The 22,031-nt window shown below is 46.8% G+C and overlaps 1 protein-coding gene across 6 annotated transcripts in view; it reads left to right on the plus strand.

The window, feature by feature from the left end:
* LOC135385177 (protein Aster-B-like) overlaps positions 1-22,031 on the plus strand; it is a 226,208-nt gene that overhangs the window by 91,951 nt on the left and 112,226 nt on the right. The window contains exon 1 of one of the 6 annotated variants that reach the window (XM_064614366.1): positions 15,826-15,946. The exons of 4 other annotated variants lie outside the window; for them this stretch is intronic. In XM_064614366.1, the coding sequence (XP_064470436.1) occupies positions 15,870-15,946 (77 nt within the window). In that variant the 5' untranslated portion in view covers positions 15,826-15,869. Of the gene's footprint in view, positions 1-15,825; positions 15,947-20,257; positions 20,329-22,031 lie in introns of those variants that run through there. One more of the 6 variants, XM_064614364.1, reaches the window with a different exon arrangement.

Below are 22,031 nucleotides of genomic sequence, written 5' to 3' on the forward strand. Positions count from 1 at the left end.
AAAAAGCCAGACCTTATGTACAGAGATAACCCTCGATTCAGGTGCACACGTACTGTGTTCATTGAGCCGTCCTTCCTGGCCTCCTCCATGAAGCTGTCGTCTTGTTCAGTCGAATTTTGTGACTTTCCTCGTTTCTATCCTCTCGACCATCGACGTGCTCCTGTAAACAGACAGAGGCGGCTTCACGTGCGAGCTGTACAATACTATTGCATTGTGCTTGCTGGCGCCCATGTTTTGAGTCTCCTCCTGGAAAATGCCGTTATTTCGGGTCAGGGGGGCCCTGCTGGCCTTTTCCCACTTTGGTGATACATGCGTATTTATTTTCCCCGGCTCTGGATGGCGAGGCCCTAGGATTCCAAAATAAGACATACTTTTTGTGTTCATATCAACAGCTTCCCTACGCAGAAAGACCAGCTGTTGGGACTCTAATAAATGTGTTTCTGGATACATCTACATGCATGTACTGCTCGCGACATGGTTGTCTGAAATCTCCAGCCTGTGGCGGAGCGGTCCGCTATCGGCCGTGCCGCGCTCGAAGGAACTGTACCAATACGGACTCGGAGGGGAGGCCGCGCGCAGTCGCCACCTGTCGGGAGAAATAACCCTCGGATACCCGGGTGTCGTCTGATAGCAAGAGAGTGAGAGAGAGGGATAGCGGCCTCCCCTAGGAGGCTGTATTGGTATAGTTCCGACACCGCCGATAGGGCACCGCTCAGCCACATGCTGGAGATTTCAGACAACCGTGTCGCGAGCAGTAGTACTTATCGTTTTTGAAGAAAATGGGAAATCACTTCTCTTGTTTTCGAGTGCCCTTCCCTAATGCTGAAAGGTATCCTAGATATTCAATTTCAGCCTGCAATGTAAGACAAGAAAGGGCACGATAGCGGCTTTCTTAAGGGTTTATTCATCTGACGTCACCTCGGCGCCATACTGTAGGTCCCCTCGAAGTTATCTTTCCGCATTTGTTCGCTGCGATATGCTTTTTGAAGGACTATTAACGTCGAAAACATGGAAATTGCTTGAATATGCTACATATCACACAGCACAACAACTTTGAAACACCAAATACAGACAAACTCCTTTACAACGAAGCTCAGGGGACAGCACAAAAAATTCGCAGTAAAGGAATTTTCGTTAAAAAGGATGTCCATTATTGGACCTATAGGCTCCAACGGGACCGCAAAAAAAATTTGCTGTAGTGGTATTTTCGTTAAAAAGGTGTTCGCTATAAAGGAGTTTGACTGTATGCGGTGAGTAAATACGGGTAACGGCTTGGATGGGACCATACGCCTGCTAGCGACAGTGGCAGTCTCCTGCGGATGACGTCATGTGAATAAACCCTATACTGCATACAGTTCTACCGCTCTTACCCACCGTCTTGAGAGACTAGAAATGGGTTATTTATCACTAATCCACCAGCGCTTGATAGACGTCCAGACAACCGATCAGCGGGAATTATACATATACGTCAGCTTTTATTTTTCCCCGTTTTGAGAATAGCGCGGATAATACTGGTACACCTACAAGGCGCAAAGACATTATCCCAGTGTCTGGTTGTTTTTAGTGAGTCGAGTTGTAATAACAGAGAACCCGTTCTTCGTAATGCCCCTTCTGCCATACGCATGTGCTCGGTAAACCACCACGGTGAGTTTCTGTGTATTGAGGTGCCAGATCTGGCATTCGGCAGGGAAGGCTGCAGATTTTACGTCCATTTTTGCCCAGATTCCAGAAGCGCTGCCCCGTTGAGCAACGCAGACGGCGTAGCGTCGTCAAATACGTTCAGTCCATAGTCGATGAAGCGTGCATCCAATATGGGGATTTGCTAACAGGGAGAGCTTCCGTACTGTGGTATGCGGTTGCCGTCAGTCCGCGCGCGGAGGAGTCATATTTTCGAGGTGCCTGAAAGTGGCAGCATGCGTGTGCGAATCGGTGCTAGTGAATCCTGCTCGGTGAGTGTTCCATAGTAATGTAAGTGAGCGTCCCTTTCCACTGCCAAATAATCGGCGTCGATGAACGAATAAGTCCTGTTTGCACTGCGAGGTCCAATGGCGCAGATGCGCGGCGCAAGATGTCCTCTACGGCAGGCTGCATTGTGCTTCTCTTTATACTTCGTCGTGTCAGAATGATATCAGAAGTATCCTAATTATCGTCATCCCACTTATTTCCCATTTTGGGTACACTAGTCCCGCTTTTTTTCTCTTATACTTCGTCGTGAACCAGTGCAAGTGAGTTACGTGCCATTCCTTAAGCACGTGCATCACCATAGCAACGTCCTTGATAGCGATAGAGTGTGGTTTAGCGTGTGCCGGGCGAGCGCTGCAGTGTCAAGATTAGAGCATGTTCTACTGATCTACAAGGCGCGAAGCGTGCCAACTGCTGCCGGACCACGACGCTGGTCGTCCACGTGATCGTTCACAATGTTGGCGCTAGTTTCCCACGCGCGCTATCCGCAGTATCGGTCATGACGCCGTCCTCCTACACGAGATCATGACCGGTGGCGGTGACACTTATCTTCGCTAGGCGCGGTAGAGCCGTAGCGCAGCGTATGCACAGAGCTTACGGCAGGGTATACGCTTACGGGGAAGGCAAAGGTTGTCACTTCTCAACTATTTAATTTCATTCATTTCATGCATTAAGACCATTGAAGGCCGGAAGGCCATTACGTGAGGGGTGTTATAACGGAAAATAAATACGTATATAATTAATAAAACCACGAGAGGAACTCAACACGCAGCGATAAATGTGCATCAGAAAAATATAAAAACTGCTTAGCGAAAAGTTGTTTCGAAAAGAAAAAGTGATCATGTGGGCAGTATTGGGAACGTGAAGGAAATCAAACTGTTAACAAGGCGATTGACTTGTCATGTTTTTGAGAACTGTTATCGTGAAAACTAAAACTCGGCAGTGCGTCTGAGGACAAAGGAATAGAACTGAAGGGAATGTTGAGAGTTAGGGCATGGTGGATGATTTCATGTACTCAGAAACGGCGTGTTGAAATGAGGCACTGTCGAGTCTTAGTTACACCAGGAAGTGTTCACGATAACAGTTCCAAGAACATGACAAGTCAATCGCCTTGTTTGTTTCAAGTGGGTGACATCACATTGCCAAGCTTGGATTTGAGAACTTCCTTTATCGTACCCTTTTCGTAGAGTTCTTCCGATGTACTAAAACTCCCGACACTATCAACAATGCTAACGACGGTATCTGGGAGGCTGTTCCACAGTTCGATCCAGCTAGAGCGGGGTAGGAATGACTTCTAGAAAGTTGTGGGTGCATGAATGGGACACATATTTTGGACTAATTGTTGATGTGTGACGAAACGCGATGAGGGAGTGGTAAGAGGGTTTGACTGAAGCTGCGAGTATTGAGGTAAAGTTTGTGAATGAAGGATAAGCTTCCGGTTAGGCGTCTGTTTTTTAATGTGTCAACTCCAAGCGCTTCCTTTGTTAGTGACATGCTAGTGTATGTGCTGTAATATTTTTTCTAATAAACCTAGCTGGCACGATTCTGGATTAGTTCAATATCTGTAGTTAAATTTTCCTGCCAGGGGTGCCGTATTATTGATGCATATTCTAATTTTGGTAGAATTAGGGCTACGTATGCGATTCTTTTACTTGAGGTGAAGCAGAGCCTAAGTTGCGTTTGAGGTAACCTAGCAGTGAGGTATGAGGTAACCTAGGGAACTGGCTCCCCCCTACAGTAGCGTGAACGGCCGATTTCGCCTCATTGGGCAGGCATGTAGTGTATAGGGGGCTACGGTTCACACTACTGCGTTTCATTGCGTGCGACGCGGGCGAACGTTGGTTGCCATGTCAACTGACGCGTGCGAGTCTTTCCGCAGCTTGAACGCGAGGATTTTGTCTGAGCTGAACTTTTTCCGACGCGTGCACCGAGCCACAAGCGGGAACCAATTGTCTCCTTCTGCGCATGCTTGTTGACGACGCGCTTCTCCCCTCTGTGTTTCAACGCGGGAGCAGCGAACACGGAGCGCACGGAGGTTGCACGAAAAAAAAAAAAAAAAAAAAGCGGGATTACTTACACCTTAACACTTTAATTACACTCAGCAGCAGTTTGTGTCACGCCAGGCTCAAACGTTGAGTTCAAACTTTCCGCCATAGCGCTTCGTATGCGAGCAGTCCAGCAGATTGCTTACGTTGCACGCACGCAAGTCCCTGCACACAATGTAACGCAGCAATGCAGCATGAACCAAGGTTTAGTTCTCTTCATGCACTGACACACTTACGGAAAACAAGTCTCGTATACGTGAAATTTTACGCGGCGCATGACATGCACCGTTTCACGCACTGAAACACGTGTCGGGTGAGTCGACCTGAAAGTGGACCCACGTGGTGCGTATTCCAGCGCGCAACACCTCCCGTGTCACGCATAGCGTAAAATTTCACGCACATAATCTATTTTCTGTACGTGAAACAGGGCGTCAAGTGGGTTCTGAATTTCACGCCGCGCATAAGAGTGGCGCACGCGCAGTAGCCAGTCGAACTGAATACCGCCCCACGCGGATTGAGCAGAGGAAGAAGTGTTGCCAGAGGGCCTAGCGGTTTGTCGCGTGGTTCGCTCTGCGTATTCAGGCTCCGCGTATCACGCACTCTGGTTTGGCGGAGCATTTCACGGAGTGAAATACGCGCCATGTGGGTTGGTCTTTTTCGACAGCATTCTATTTTATTCGTGGCTTTACGTGGCGAGACAACTATCATCGTGAGCGACGCCACAGTGTGGTCAGTCTGTGGATTCATCTTGCCCGCCTGCGTTTACCGAAATCTCATCACACGGCACATCGTATTTTACGTCCCTCGCGCATGACGGCGTATCTAAGCAAGTTGTACCTGCCACCAAGTCGCTGGCGTTCTTGGCAGGTATCGGAACTGCAACCTTGGAAGACAGCATTCTCTGCGGTACATTAGGACGATATCGGTTGACCAACGGGAAGACAGATTTTGTCTTATGCGGCGTGAGCACGGCGAGGCAACTCTGGCTATGAGGCCCGCGAGGACAGGGGTGTCGGTATATGTCATGGCTCATGGGCCGACTCCGTGGGCAGCTGTGCTGAGATTTGTCTTGAGAGTCTGTCGCGAAAATCGCGAGGAACACTTGGACAGCAGAGCCGGCGCTAGGATTCGAACACAACACCTCGCAGTGTTTAGCACAGCCGCCTAAGAGTACCTACCGCTAACGAGTGGATGGATGCCGTAAACGCTGGAAAAAGAAAAAGAAAAAAGAAAGGTCTAAAAGAAGCGTTTGTTTCACTTTCAAAGCGTGTGACACCTATGCCTCCTAGACGAAGTGTCTGGTAGGTGTTGGTAAAACTCTCGTTCTTCATGCGGATCTTGATCACGTGCCAACCGAGCCATCGCTTACAGTGCGAGCTATAGCGCTGTTGAACACGGCAGTTTCATCATCTTCCCAGTGCTTGTGAAGTTAGCTACGAACATGATTTGTATAAAAGCGGGGAATTTTAAATGGCGATATATTCTATAGGTCAAGTACGGCCGCACTTGCATTCTTCCTGGAGCGTTGTCCTCGTTAATTCTAATTAACGAACTTTCATACTTGTGAAAGTTAGAATTTCGTGTCAGTGACAACATCTGCCCCCGTTTTGGTGCGCTGATGTCGTTGCCGTTTGCAGATACATGACCGACCCAGCGAGGAAATGGACGCCGAAACGACGGCAGATTTGAGGGGTGGGGTGTCAGAAACGCGCTTTCTTCCTGAAGCTATTTCAGCTTTTCTCGGCATTGCCCACTTGACATAGAGTATATCGCCATTTATCGTAACTGTTAAACGTAAAAAAATAAAAAAATTCCCCTGTTGTATAATATTCTGTCATTAGTTACCTCGAACACCCACATAAAACTCGAATTATCAAGTTGCGTCTCGCTGCGAACAATTTAAGAAGCAGCTGTCTGGATTCAATCGCGTGCGTGCAATGCACGTGAAGATTATGCAACTAAGGTCTTACACACCCCAGAAAATCCTGAAAGTCTGGCGAATAAAACGTCGTTTACATTGACAGCGTCCTCACGTGTCTATCTTGCACGTCACTCGGCCTCATACATATGTTCTCATCTTGTTTCTCCGCGTCCGCGCTCTGCGTATCCGTTATCCCACTTGTGTGACAGCTTGAAAAGTATACACAGGCCGTTGTATGAGCTCTTCCATCCTTGATGTGTCACTTGCAGTTCGTGGCATGACTCCTTCTCCCGTCCTTGAGCAATCTAAAAGTCAATATTATTATTGCCTCCCCTGCTCGACCCAATATCACGCGAGAGAGCTTCACCTTCGTTTGTGTCGGCTGAATCGTGTTTGAAACGCTGCTTGTTATTCTGCAGTAGTGCTCACTTCGCTGATTCCACTGCCAGCGGAAGCTATAGTTGACACTGACGAAGTGCTCGCTGTTGCGCTAAGAACAATTCTGATTGACCGAATCAAACAACATCCTCTAGACGCACGGCTAGACCTCGCACATGTGGGTGCCGAATGCTTGGTCGCGTGCATCAGTTGCTGCTTTGGCTCGGTAACTTGGAGACATGCGTGGAAAAGACAATCGATCTTACGTGTCGACTGAAAATATGCAATAGACGAGTTCAGAAAATCCCAGAGTGCTTAGCGCCGCTTTGAACTGTGGGAGTTTACTAATACGAAAGAAACGTGTAGCTTCCAAACTGTTCCGATTTCTCCCCTACCAGTCCATTGTCCACGACGTGTCAAGGTCAGCGAAAGCAAAATGTGAGGGATTATTCTTCGTTTCCCCCTCTCATCAACACATGGCTTTTTTGCCCTGATATCCAACGCCTTGAGTGTGAAATAAATTATCTATCTATCTATCTGTCATCTATCTATCAAGCGCCCAGGATGCAATGCGTGCGCAAAGGGCACTTCGATTTTCTGATCTCGTCTATTATGGAGCAGTAACAGTAGTTCGATATGCAGTGCAGGAAGCTCTTGCTACGCTTGGGTTACCAGTCGACGAGCCTCTGTGTACCGCACCTGTTGAGCTGTACCTCATGTCCCCTTCGTTTCGTACGCCTTTGGGCTAGGTCCACGTAAGGGTACTTTCGCGCTTCATCGATCTGTACGCGAAGCGTACATTGTGCATGCTTCAACGGAAATTAAGTTCGCTCCCCCAGCGTAATGAGGCTCGTGCACATGACGTCACGCGCAGCCTCTGTGCCAAGTGACTCGGGAATACACGGGGATGCATCACAGGCATCACAGTGCGGGTCGAATGAGGCAACAGCGTACGTTTTTGCAATATCCCCTCGTAACTGTACGCGTACCGCAACAAATAACGGTGGTTATGTTTTCCCGAGTGGCGTGACCAAACGTGGCGTCACTGCACAAGCCTCATTGAAACAAATATATCTGGTGGGGAGCGTCTGCGAGCCCTTCCGGTCGAAATCGACGTATTTCCAGAGCTGTGCGGATTTTGTGGTCTGTAGCGAACCCGCGTCCGCGAGGAGCGAGCGAGCTAGCAGGAGAATCTTGTCATCTGCCGGCATCTCCTCCGGCATGATCACGTGTGTGCATCCTCTCCCACATATCCTCATCGCGTTTTCTCCGGAGCGATTGGAGCCAGGTGAAAGGGAACGTCACTTTGACGTCGCGCATACGTCACTCCAGAATCGCCAGAATCTTCGCTACGCTGCTCAAGGAGCCTGAATCCAAGCTGGATCTGCTTCTCAGCTCAGCCATATTGGTGCAGCCTTCCAACTCATCAACACGTGCTCTCTGGTGATTAATGTCATCAACCGGAATTGCCCGGTTACGTCTTCCACCACATGCAAAATGGAGGGGCGGGAAGGGGGAGGGTGCGTCGCAGAAAACTGCAAGAAATTAACGTGAACGGCTCTCACGTAGTTAATAGTCCGAGCTTAGCCGATAATGCCTCTCTGGAGGTGTTACGCGCGATCCTAGTCTCTGTGGTACTGTGAGCAGCTTCTTGCTGCTGGGTCATTCGACATGAAGCGGTCCAATCGCGTGGCTCGACCACTACGGATCGTATTTTTTTAAAAATTATTATTACTACTTTTTGACTCTTTGACAACGTAGAGAAACCATCGCCCACAAAATATTTTCGCCAAATTCGGAGGCATTTTCGCGCTAGGTGGCGCTAAATATCTGGGGTTATCGTAGAAGTGAGTTGCTTTCAAGGCTTCTCCTGAGCAAATGGCTAACGGTATTGTAGGTCCGTAAACGTTAGAGTGGTCGTAAGGGATAGATCTTTCATTCTGTCTGAATAAACTCATATTGATGTGTCTTTCGTACAATACTATATACTGTTTTCGCGGTAGGCTTGCTATTTTTTTCTGAGTCACTGCCTGCACATAGGGGCGTAAAATTTGGTACACGTGGAGCTGGTGGTCACTTTGTTAATACGTCAAAAAATTATTTCTCTGGATATACAAGAAAAGCGATGAAAGCATTGTGGATTATGCAGAATTTGAGAAATTAGCTGTATTGCTAGCTGAAAAAAAAAAAAAACGATATGGCCAATGCGATACGAGCATTCTGTCGACTCTAAAATGATGGTGAATGTGTCCACTTGAACATATTAAAAATTGGGAGGGTACTTTTTCTCGTTTTTAGCAATGTTTTTTTTTTTTTTTTAATTAACACAGTTGCTACAGGAGAGCACCTTGGTTGCCCCGCTAAAACGAATAAATGTGCAGAAGCACCAGATTAAAAATACACTTTATTTGAATGAAGTCATTATCGGACGACGTCGGATGACAACGTGCTATCAGCAGTTAGGAATAAGAAAAGTGAACGAGTCTAAATTACAACCACAACTTTATTTCATGATGATGATTGGGCAGTTTCATGGGGGGCGATGAAACTCTCTAACGTTCCTTCGTCCCGACGTTGTACACCTTGACTATGGTGTAGGCAGTGACGTCACACGGATCTTCACTTTTCTCGTGAAAATGGGTTCGAAGTAATGAAAATCATGTGTGCCTGGAATAGCTTTGGTCATTTCGTATCGTGCTTTCAACGCAATCTGCTCCCGTGACACATCAGTACAAGGGGCCGACATTGGCAATATGTTTTGTAGGTATTCTTCAGCCCACAAGAAAATGTTCCGAGGAGTTGAAATTTGCTGTTAGAATGGTCTCTGAAGGCTGGCCTTTGCCGAAAGTCCCTTCGTCGCACCTCAAATCCCGGCACGCGGTCCTTTTCCGTGCGAGGTCCCGAAGAAGTTCCATATGTCGCTGGAACTCCGAAATCTTCCTTGGGAAAGCACAAGTTTATGATTTTTATTTTTTATTTTAGTTTAGTTATTATTATTTTTTTTTTTTTGTGGAGCAGCACCATCGAAAAGATAATGCAGCTTCCTGATATGGGGGTGAGCCTGGATGCAGTCATAACTGGATTACCCCGCTGGTATCTATATTGTGTCTATTTGTTGCCATCAGGTACTGAAATGAACTTCAAGGAAGCTCGTGGGACGCCTTAGACACGTTGTATGAGATGTAATAATGGCTTGTCAAGCGGTGTCGTAAGTCGGCATGTGTAATGGAAACGTGAGGACTGAAGTGCTAATCAATTAAAAAAACATTGCTAAAAACAACAAAAAGTACCCTTCCAAGTTTTAATATGTTCATGTGGACACATTCACCATCATTTTAGCGTTGACAGAATGCTCGTATCGCGTTGGCCACATCGATTTTTCGGCTAGCAATATAAGGTAATTTCTCAACTTCTGCATAATTCACAATGCTTTCGTCGCTTTGCTTTTATATCCTGAGAATTTTTTTTTCCCACGTGTTCACCAAGTGACCAGCTCCACGTCTACCAAATTTTGTGTCCCTATGTTCAGGCAGTGACTCAGAAAAAAATAGCAAACATACCGCGAAAACGAGGATTTCTAGGCATATAGTACAGTCCGAAAGACGCATCAACATGAAAGGTTCTTCATTCAGCTGAACGAACGAAGCTGAATGAACTGTAAGTTGCAGAATTCAATCTGCACACAAATCGAGCACGTACTTGCCCATGTGTACGTAATTCATAACGCCCTTCTGTGCAGTAGTGACGAATTCTCCGAAACGGTTTCACAGCATCACGATTGAGCGAGCGCGATGATAATGGTAATCTCCATATTGCTTGCTCCATTGCTCAGGCTCCTTATGAAATCCTATTGTGTTACCGGAGCAAACGTCAACTAAGTGTACTGACCTATGCAGCAGAAGTGCGATCGTTGGGGAAGTCCCTCGATATGCAGAGCACGTTATGAAACACCATATTGGACGTGTGCCTTCGCTGATTTTCGCGACTTGGCTGCTTTCCACGCGCATGGGAGGAGCGTCTGCGTGAAATGCACGGAGCTTCGCAGCTTACGATTAGCAGCGGAGAGAGAATGAGAATGTCGCGTTCTGCGTCAGCGAGTGTCCAGAGGAACCTCGTCGAAGAATAAAAGCACCTCCGAGGGACGAGGCTCCGAGACAGCACGCGCGGATCTTCGTATATTTTGTGATGGGGATACTCGCGGTGCGTCCCACGGGACGAATACAGACCTGGACGTAGTGATCTTCCAGGTAATCCCTGAGAGCATTTAGTACGTGACCCGATGTGATAATAGTGGCTTTGTACGTCAGGAGACAACTGTGATCATGAGACACGCCATGAGTTCTGCACGCAGGAAAGTTTTTAACGTGGGCGCGAACGGACAGTTCCTATGCAACGCCCCTCATGCAGGGTGACGAATCAATACGTACACGGCACTAAATTGGTGGAATATTGTCCACCGTGATCGACCTCACAACCTCGGCGTCAGAAACCCATCAACTTACAAACCAACACGTGATTACATGATGGAAATTGATGTTCTGAGGCTGGAACACATAAGAAAGGACAAACACACAAAGCCTCAAGTGCTATAAGAACAATTAACGATGAAGGAGGAAGCCACAGAAAAGGTTAGCCAGCTGCAGGACTCGAACCCGCATCTTCTGGATTACTGGAAGAAATAAAAAAAAAATAAAAAAAGGCGACGGCAGTAAGACTAGGTTTTCTTGAGTTTTTGTTTTTTCTTTGCACGACTAACCCACATGACACACTGGATATTAGAAATATTTAAGCATTCATTGAAGCATTGTTCAGTAGAAATTGTTTGAGCGCATAATGTGCGGGTCAGTAGTTGGACGCATTTGAAAACTTTCTCGTGACCACACGACGTCCGCTTGAAGGGCTCTACCCCTGCCAAGACATCCAAGACATCTCACACCAGGACAACTCATACCAAGCGAACTCAAACTGCACTTACCTCTTTTTTTAACTTTTTTTTTTTTGCAGGAAGGAATTAGGAGAGTAGCTTCTTCTTTGTTTTTGTTTTGTTTTTGTGCAGTTCAAATTCAGGTCACGCCTGGAAATACCATATCATGAAAAAACGTCACAAAATGTGAGTGAAGGAAACGTACGAATCCCACATATGACTTTGCCGATGCGCACTTAAGGATAGTTAAAGCGCACTGTAATTGTAACGGGAAATGGGGAATTTCTTCAAAGAAACCAAATCCAAAATGTGTACATTTTTGTCGTCGCATGGAAGACTTAAGACACTAATCCTTCCAATGAACCATTCCAAATCAATAAGCAAATCCTTCGTATAAAATAATTCCTGGTGTGACTTAAGTTTTGAGTGTAAAAAGCGACTCCCCGAAACAATCCCCTTCCCAAAAGAAAAAAAGAAAAAAGTAGAGTGTGGTATGAGTTCGCTTGGCATGAAGTTGTCCCGGCTTGAGTTGTATGAGTTGTGCCGGTGTGAGTTGTCTTGGTATGAGCTGAGTGGTCGCCGTTTGAAGACACTGCCGCCTAACGTTCTGGGGCGCCCAACTTTTATTTCATTTCTCCTTCTCTCTCTCTTGCGAAATACGTAGATGACCTATGGCAGCGCCGACAGCTTCGCTTCTTCCTGACGTAAACTGCACAAAGGCTTGGCAGTCGTTTGCGAGGACGTCGACAAAATTTGTCTATTTTGACGAGAGGTGCATGCAGGCATCTATTTTTGTTCTTTAGGAAACATTGTCATAACAACATAATTAGGTTTCTTGCTGTGACAGGGAATACACCTGTCCAAGTCTTTCACTTTTTCCCTTTCATGTGGGCAGTATCATTCTGTATTGTAATAGTTTGGAATTTACCCTTTGTCGTCGAGCAGGTGTAATAACACAGATGTAGATCGCCCCATTCTTAACATTTTCTTATCATCGAGTACTATCCATTGTCACTAGTGTATTGTCATGTCAGCCCTACGAAGTCTGTGGAAGGAACTGCATAGTGCCAGAGAATAAGAAGTCAAGAGACGGTATCAGTCGTGTCTAAGTGCTTGACATTTTGCAACGGGGCTGTTGCATTTTTATTTTATCCAAGACTGTCTATCTCCAGCACTTGATTTTGATAAGGCAGTCCAAAGGCAACTCCCAGGTGAAGGTTGTTCACTGGGATGTCGTGTCCTTTACATGGATAGTTTAGGGCCGAATGGAAGCTAACAAGGGCTGTCTCGTGATTTTAGAGAGAAAAGAAAAAGAAGAAAAACTCTAAAATTGCGAAGTATTTTTAACCACTTGCCAGTGGTTTTGCTGCTGTGACGTCATTGTGTTGCTTCCGGTTTGTACTCTGTGAAACGTCACTTGATGACCGACCAACTTCGCCATGTCAAAGCAGTGCCCAGTCACCGGCGTCTTGTCACGTCGTCAGAGGCACGCTTTCTAGTGCTCACGTCAGCATAACACCTAAACGAGCCGTGCACATATTGTTCGTTTTTCTTGCGCACATCGATTAAATACTACGAGGCCTCGCTGAATGGAATTTTGCTCACGGAATGTACAATCCACTAATAATTTAACACGACTCTACTCTCAACATCTCGCTCGACTGCTCCGGACGTCATTTGTAAAGGAACGAGGAGTTGACATTTAACGTGGCTCGAAACCGTGTCTCATTCACCAAGCAGTCTGTCAGGAGCTACCGTGCATTTCCGCTTTACGCTGTCTCGTCAGTCGTCACCAGAAGTAGCCGTCCCAGTCTTCCTGCGTGACGTCACGGGGGCCTGCGCGGGATGCAGCCGTATAGGCTCTCATTGACCGCTGAGCATTTGTCTGCTACTAATGGCGCTTCAGACACGCCGGGCTACGTCTCGAGTCACCTGATCGACCCTCAAATCGGGACTGTGAACTTCACTCGTTCACATACACGCCGTCTTCGAAAGACTCGAGTGCGGTTCCTAGAGGGCGTGCGGATTAGAGGTCTCTCTCTATCGCTATACAGGTCAGCTGTGTCCGTGGTTCTTTCCCAAGAGGTCGTGCTATTTGTTGCACAACACGCCACAGTCAAACAAATGGAAAGGTTATGGTAGTGCATTTTACTGCTCCTTTGAAGCCAAAGCGCGCGGTTCTTCTCACCTTTGAACAACAGATCGTGGGGGAGTGTTCTACGGAAAGGCCGTAATGCCTGGTTCACACTTGCGGTTTCACGTGTTACGGATGCGGCGCGGCACAGCTGTCACGACAACCAAGTACTGCGTCGTGAAACGCACCCGGTACGCAAGAGATGGCACGAGTAGGTATATGGACCTAACCCCTGGCTCTGTCGGAGACACGGAAGCTCCGCAGCTGACACTTGAGCGAAGATACCTCTCGCAGACGTGCCAGTGCTCGTCACAACGATTACGACTAAAGGGTGAGGTGTGCTCAACGCTGAAACGCAAGCATCCCCGTGTAAGGAATTCATGTGTCTGGACAGCTTGGCATAGGACTACCGCGTCTGCGCTGGACCTGTACCGTACCAAGAACGCAGAGAAGCAGCTAGTATGAGCTACACAAAACAAGAATCCCTGCTCTGGAACTGCTCGAAAAATTAGCGTTATAGGTCCGTGACAGCCGGCCGTCATCCACCTCCGATATCATAGCGGGGAAAGATTAATGGCGGCCGTAGATTACCTGTAGTGTTGCGAGGGTATTATCACATCCATATCTCTCTTCGTGCAGCGGAATTTATCCCCGTGTCTATGATTGTAATAACGGTACACTGCCACGTTAGGGGAGGAGGAAGCGAGCAGTTTTTTTTCTCACATTTTTTACGCGGTGGCAGATTAGTCACTTACCGTAATTTCGGGCGCATAGCGCGCGTGTTATACTGCAGAATTTGACCTTCAGGGCGCTATGCAACATTGCGCATTCGTGGTGTTTTCCGTCGCACCACCAAGCTTTGATTCCCTAGTCGAGGATGTCAGCACCTTGGTGGCAAGGCGCGAGATTCTTTGATACGTACCGTGTGCCGAGATTTTGGCGCACCATAAACTGTGGCGCCGTCCGTGATGATTGTTGCCCCGCGACGTAAAACTAATACTCACGAATAATTATCACTTGATCATCTGATCGCGAGATTGCGCTCGTCATCCTTCATTTTGAAAGTCTAATTCTTGGTCGGCTTGCGCGAAAGTAAGGAAGACCGCAAAAACGAAGGCGAGATGCCTCCAGTAAGTGTTTCAGCTTCGATGTGCGTTACTGGCTTATTCGGTACTGCGTGATAAAACAACAGGGGGCTGTTGTTGTTGCCCTTTCTCTCAGACGCGGAAACCACCCCATACGGAGACATTAGGGAGTTTAGTAGCTACGAAAACGATACAACAAAAGAAGGACATCCCTCGCCTCCCACATCCTACAACTCTCGCCTTCGGAAAAATGAAATAAAAACGGTCGATGACGTTTAGCGAACCCCACGTCCTCGATAGACACCGAAAAAGTACGCCTTTGCTCGCCTTTCGTTGCATGGCGTTAGTGGGATTTTGCGGATTACCTCCTTTAAGCCCTCTGAAGCTGTTTTAGACATATCGTTTCATTCGTTCGACATTTTGCCCCTCAACATGCAGCGTCCCCGCAGCTCTTTTTCAGCGGTGGCAACTGTCCCGCAGTAAATAACGCTCGTATCTTTCGTTCAGTGGCGGTTTTGCTGTTTATGATAGGTAAAATATGGTGAGGGTGTCTTGTGATTAATAAGGTAACGAACGTTGTGGGAAAGGAGCTTATTGAAGCTGATAAGAACATCGTCGTTCGTCTCTAGAATCCGATTGCTACGTGGAGGACGCCGCCGAGTTCGGTCAACTTTTACCGTGATAAAACGATAACAGCAAGTTTTAGTCACTCGTGCTCAATCTACGAAAATGATAGGGTCACGTAAGCTATCACATCCAAGTTCAGCAGCGATGGATTGAAATCGTCGAAAAAGCTGACAGAGCGGCGGGAGTTTTTCGACGACTGCCATATTTTAATCTTTCACGCTTTTGGGCACTTGAGGCTCGTGTTCTTCTGTTGTGCGTTCCAGCCTCAGAACATCTACTTCCCATCATCTTCAACAATGTGATGTCAGCCATATCGAAAGAAGGGCGCTTATGACGTTTTCGGAACTGTTGTCGTGAACACATTCCGATCTTCTAAAACTCTCAAGAGAGAGAGAGGGAGAGAAAAAGAAGAACGAATTTCTTTTGGGTTGATAAGCAGCACGGCAACTATAAACATCGGCTACCACGGCGCAACATCATCGCCCCCGTTTGACACCGCGAGCCACTCTTGCGCTTTGACCGATGTGCATCGCCGTAAGTGACGTGAGACCCTTGAACTTGGACGGGCGTCCTTCCACAGGGTCATTCACGCGATACTCTCCACTATATGTGACGTCTTGTGTAGGATGAACGTGAGCCTTTTGCCCAACGCTGGCCTTGGCGCTGCGCACGGCCGCCGCTGCTCGCCGGATGGCTTATCATCGCCCTCCTCTTACCTGATTGCGTGTGCGCATTGCTACGACCAAACCGATGATAACATGTGCATTGGACTGGAAAAGGCGACGTTAGTGCCATGCTGCGCAGGGGCCCTGTGGTGTCACAATGGAGCTCACCTCTTCTCGCTCAGACTGCAGTGGAATACGTGTCATGGTACGTTGATCGGACACCCCTTTTTGTGTCTTTTATAGGCGCTCGACAAGGCCAGTAGATCGAATCGTGGTGCCGCGTTTCGGTGCGGCATTGGAAGTCCGCGCATAGACGTGCCGTGGGTATAGTGTTGGCTGTGCTTTTCCAAGCTTTCATTCCACCGCCTGTGTGTGTCGCCGGTGTGTGTCGCGCTTCTAGTGCAGGATACATGTTGGATCGCAAGAAATCGCCTCGATTTTGACCTTTGTCACGATACTTGGGTAGCGTGCGACCGGCTTGCATAACGCTGTCCCACGGACATTTCACTGGTCATAGGAATGAATGACGATTGGACTGAATGGTCATTTGCCGCTGCTACACGGCCATTGGTCAAATCCCATTGGCTCGGATCAGATCGATGGAGGTTCGTGAAACGCCATCGAGGCAGTCGAAGGTCCTCGAAATGTGCCGCTGGCAGCCTCGTGCTCAGTGAACGGTTAGGCACCCTACAAAGGTGGCTTGGCATTCGAAATTTACTGCTGCTGTCAGCACCACGCACCGGCACGGTGTAGAAACGACGCACAAACGGTCGTAAAAAAAATTCATACGAAATTAGTATTTACACGTAATGAACAACTCAAACACTATTAAACTTGGAAAATCGTTTTTGCATTTTTCGTACATTTTCTGTCAGTAGAAACTCCTTTTTTGTCAACTTATACTTGTATGTGGGTGGATTCGCGTAGCGCCATTGGGCGTGTACTGTGCCAACATGTCTAGTAGTGATGGAAAACACTTTAAGTGCACTTCTGAGTTTGTGTACTTTACTTTAAGTACATTTCTAATTGTGTACCGTAAACTGTACTTTTCGAAGTCCTTTCGCTCGTACTTTTTAAGTACTTTTTCCGGGACTTTGCCACAAGGTGCTTAAGTATCCAACTGGTAATGTAAAGACAAAATTGGAAAATGCCAATAGCCTATTTCTCAGACGGCAAGGAGCATATTTGAAAATTTATTGGTGAGAGACTTGAAATGTTGAGACGTCATAAGGGGTAATCGTTATATACTGTTTTAGCAGTTACAGATTCCATTGGCAGAGCTGGGTCAAAGTTTTGACCTGGGAAGGAGCAAAATCTGTTCCATTGTCAGGTGTTGAGTATTCCATTGACGGAGTAGGAACAAAACATTTGCTCCAAGGAACAATAGCTTTTCACCTAGCGATATCTTTGGAGCAGCGAGCCAGTTAGCGGGACACAACCGAGCAGAAGAGGCATGCGCGCGATAAGTCCGGACAGCGATTGTGGAATTTTTCTTTACTTTTTTCTCGTGTGTCGCGCAAGGCTGTCGTGCGTCCCTTGGACATTGCAAACATGGCGCGCCCGCCGTGTGTACTCCAATTATACGGCGCGATTTCGAAACAGTTTGTGGAACCCCCGTGGCCAAAGCAAACGTGTCATGCACTGCACTATAGGCAGTACAGTGACGACTATGTGCGCCTTTCACGTTCCGAGGACTTGATTTATGGCTTATTTACATTGTTGCAGCAGCAGTCGTTGTATGAGAGGACATCGATATTCCCGGTTGCGAAATCCCCGATCTCGAAATTCACGTTCTCGAAACAAGGAGAATGCTCATTACTTCGTATAATATGATATGCCATGTTTAAAAACACGACATCACTATCTAACCACTCAAATTCACGGGTTTTCGATGTCCGTCGAAGTCGTTTTAGCGAACGAAGGCCACATTTTATCAGAGTTCGAGGTAACTCGTTACTGTAACTAAGTTCCTTTTTTTGGTAACTTGTAACTTAACTCGGTACTTTTGCGCCGTGGTAAGTTTCAGAGGAACTCGTTCCTTTTTCGGGTAACTTTGCCAAAGTAACTTAAGTTCCAAGTTACTTTTAACTCTCTTTTCACTCACGTCCACATATTTTCTTGCTGTCTCTCCGGTTCCCTCATGGCATTTTTTGCCATAAAATGTGATATTGAATCAATCAATGACAGTATTTTGTTCAGGAAGTAAGAACCGCTGCCATGGAAATGAAGCTGAACCATTGTGCGCCCACAGGGAGTAAGATGCAAAGCGTTCGAATAGACCTCTACCAGAGAAACGTCATCATGACATTGGTAGACACACTGAAACCGAAACAAATTGGAAGGAGAGGGCTGGTTTCCGCGAACGGCACTTGTTCGCTGCCTCCCATTGAAAGAAAAGCAGGACCGAGGGTCGCGTCCCTTTAAGGGACCATATCGTAATCCCCTCACGACCGTGGCTTTCGGGCGCGACCTTCTTCACCTCTAGCGTTGAGCGTAGTTCAATTCTACCAAATTTGTGGCGCGGTCGAACACTATGACGTTATTTGTTTACAAACAGGGAGATGCCTATCGTTGGACATAAGCGAAAACGATCTAAGCCTGCTGCACTCTTCCGCAGGCAACTGAAGGTCTAACACAAATGCTCACGCGCGCTGCACCTGCGTAATGTTATTTTGTGTCCGAAGTAACTTGGAAGTAACTCGTTCTTTTTGTTAAGTAACTCAGTAACTACGAGTTACATTACAGGCTGAGGAACTTCGTTATTAACTTAGTTACATTTTGCCCACGGTAACGACGGTTTTTGACGGGTCACTTCTCAGTCTATGCATTTTAGCAGCCGTTGGGCATAGCAGGGGGGACACGACTGCGCAGTATTGGTTAGTTTATTATTAGGTAATCCCAAGTTCAGTGTTTGCATTTGTATGTCCACTGGTTAGTCTAAGTTCGTCGTGGGCAGTTTCCCGCGCGCGACTTGCGTTTTATTGTCAGATAATATTTATTTACTGGGATTTCGATCACAAGAAGCTTGTCATTGCGCTTTATATAATTTCATAATTAAGAATGATAGTGATGCCTTACGTATGTTACATGTCAGAATGCAGTGTGGAGTGCTTGGAAATGTTTAGTTTTGTTGGCTTGTCTTTTCATGTATGCGTGTGTAAAGCATATACCTTCTTGGTTCATATTATACCAGAGCGTTGCACAAACACACCTATTGCCTGTGCAAATGTGAAATAAGCCACCCCTTTCAGTTCAGATTCATGAGTAATCGGCAATCTGCCGGAAATGGGTGTTAAACAATTTCTGTAAATTTCAAATAAGGATGTTCATTTTTATCCGTAAATGATTTTTTAATAAAAAAAGAACAACATGACAGCTGCACATATGCCGTTTTTACGGGTTGGTTCTACGGCTATAGGCGGATACCCTGTCGGACAGAGTACGTAACTACTGGACGACTAATTTATTAAAATCCAGTAAATAACTTTTTAATGAGATGCTTTCGGGGTACCCCTATTTAAAAAAAAAGGAAATTCTGTGGGAATTGTATACAAAACTCTAGACAGGGTAGGTCGAAAAGCTATAGGAATTCTATACGGCCTTTATCCAAACGTAGTCCGTTTGCAATATATATTTCGAGACCAGAAAATGTACACAGGAAAATAGACAGTGGTTCTAAAGAATATGTATGGTTTCCATTTTCGACACAGCTTTGATCGAGATATAGGAGCTGCCATTACCTTGTTGGCTACACACGGCTTGCACCGCAGGATATGAACATACATATACGCCCTGTCAGATGTACTTTCATAACCTTGTTTTGTAACTTTGGAAAGCAGCAATATTCCATTTATTTATTCAGCGCGATATCAAAGGGAACTCAAGATCGCAATAAATCAGAAAAAGAAAAATAGAAAAGTAGGGGGAGGAAAACACTGGCACACGCACAAACCCACATTTGCAAAGCATGGATGTGAACCGGAGAAGAAAGCTCGTGCAACCGCCACGAGGTAGCAGAATTGAAGCCAGCCATTAGGGAGTTTTAGTTCCAACTGCGATAACACGCCGATCGATACGATCTCCGAAAAACAGATACGACTCACGAGTCGATGGAAATGATTCGTAAAGCGCTCGTCCGCAGTTTTAGTTTGCAGACGAAAAGTCGCCGAGAACGACACCACTGATGCGGAAAGGATGGATGGATTGGAAAATCAAGCGGGACGCCATCTGCCCGCACAAATCTTAACTTCGTGTATACTCGTGTCATAAGTTAGGTACCAGTTACATTATGCGCATGGAACGGGTGTTACAAGCATTTGTCTCAATGCTTGTGGAAGTTATAATGTTGCTAAATGTTTCTCCGTGTATTTCTGCGCCGGCGACAGCTTTTGTCAAAAATCATCAGCATGTCTTCACTTAGGCTTAGGCGTCCAGACGGGAGAAGTCACACACGGCGTGAAGTACACTGCACCTCGTCAACAGTCCGATGTCCTTGCTTCAGAGCGTCCGCTACTGTCCCCGTGGTTGTCGCCCAGCCATGATTTCGGGAAGTTTCGGACCAAGTTGCGGAAGTTCGCAGTGCACGCCGCGAGCGAACTATGTTGAACAAGAGAGAAACTGATGTTCTGAGGCTGGAACAACATAGAAGGGACAGATACAAACAAAGCCTCAAATGCCAAAGAACCTCTTCAGGCTTCAGGCTAACCTCTTCAGTGACTTCCATATTTCATCGTTGAACTATGTTGTTTCTCTGGCCATATTGTTTGTAAGTGCAAACTGCGCATGCTCTAGCTGAGTGGGAGAGCGAAAGAAGTCCGATAAATTCGGAATGAGTCCGATATTTTTCGTAGTCGATACAGATCTCCGACTCACCTTACGCATGCACACTTTGCGGAAAGCTGAGTCGGAAAGTTATCGGCCGAGCAGAAGTGGCCAACTAAAACTCCCTCTCGCTTAAATATGCCGTTATTTTTAAATATATTGAAACGAGCACGTACATTGAGATATAAATCGCAAAATTTTGCTTGAGCAGAAAACACGCAGGCTCTCAGTGGCGTAGCCAGAGGTGGGTTTCGAGAGTTCAATCTCCCGCCCCGAAACCGTACCTTATGGCAGTACATTTGGGAGAGTGAAAAGAGGGAAATCGTCCTGTCCCATGTGAAGTTCCAATAGGACCCCTCCCGAAATACTTTTGTGGCTACGCTTCTGCACGCTGTTCTCGACCGCCAAAGGAGCGACGGGCATTCGCGTCAGAGCGCCACGTGGTTTGTTGCGATGGAGCTGATTGGAGCAGGCGCTGACCTGATTGGCCAGATACGTAGACTGTTTTGTCAGCCAAGAGGAGCCGGAGGTCAGTCGTTCCGCTGCTCGAGAAGCGTGTGCTTCTGGTTCCGGCTCATCTGCATATCAAAATTTGGCGTTTTATATCAGAAAGTACACGCCTTTCATTTTGTTTAAAGAGGGTGTATTCGAATAGTGATTGCCTCCAATTCTGCTGTTTCGCATTTTCCCGAGAACATCTAATTAAAAAGTTAGTTAATGAATTTTACGTAATTAGTTGTCCAGTAGTCATACGCGCTTTCCCACAGGTTGTCCACCTCACCGAATAACCCATCTGCAAAAACAACATCTGCGTAGCTTTCGTAGCTTTTTTATTTAAAAAAAGTTACTCGATAAAAATGAACACCGTTTATAATTCCTTTCTCGCGTTAAGTAACCAGCAAATATTGTGACATGGAGTGATGCAAATTTGTGGTGTACTTAACGGGTACTTTGCAGTTCATTTACAGTACGGTACTTTGTACTGTACCAGTGATGCCAAGTACTTTACCTTAAGTGGTGCATTTTTAAGGTACTTTGCCTATTACTGGGCCGTGTGGCAGTAGGTCAGCCTTTCGCGCAGCCCCTCAGCTTTCCCCTTTCCCCTTGTGCACGTAAAACGGTCTCATTGAATCGCTCTAAAAAAAAAGGTACCACAACAACTGCACGTGAGGTCAACGTTGCTTCATCTTTTTCGCCATAGTATTGTGGCCCATATGCGAATGACGGAAAACCGGCGACCGTCACCGTTTTTCCGGTGAGCCGACGCGAGCAATGGGAACCTCACCGTTTTCTCGACGACAGCGGTGGACAGAAAAATCCGGCGAACAGCGGAAGCGGCCGCTCGACGGCAGCCAATAGGACCGCTCCACGCGCTATCGTTCCACGAGCGGACGTGGCGGGCATTTCGGATGGACGTATGGCTAATCTAGGAACTGGGAAGCATGCTGTCGCCCGCCCGCTGCTGTCTG

This window comes from Ornithodoros turicata, chromosome 2 (assembly GCF_037126465.1).
Source record: "Ornithodoros turicata isolate Travis chromosome 2, ASM3712646v1, whole genome shotgun sequence".
Taxonomy (NCBI): Eukaryota; Metazoa; Arthropoda; class Arachnida; order Ixodida; family Argasidae; genus Ornithodoros; species Ornithodoros turicata.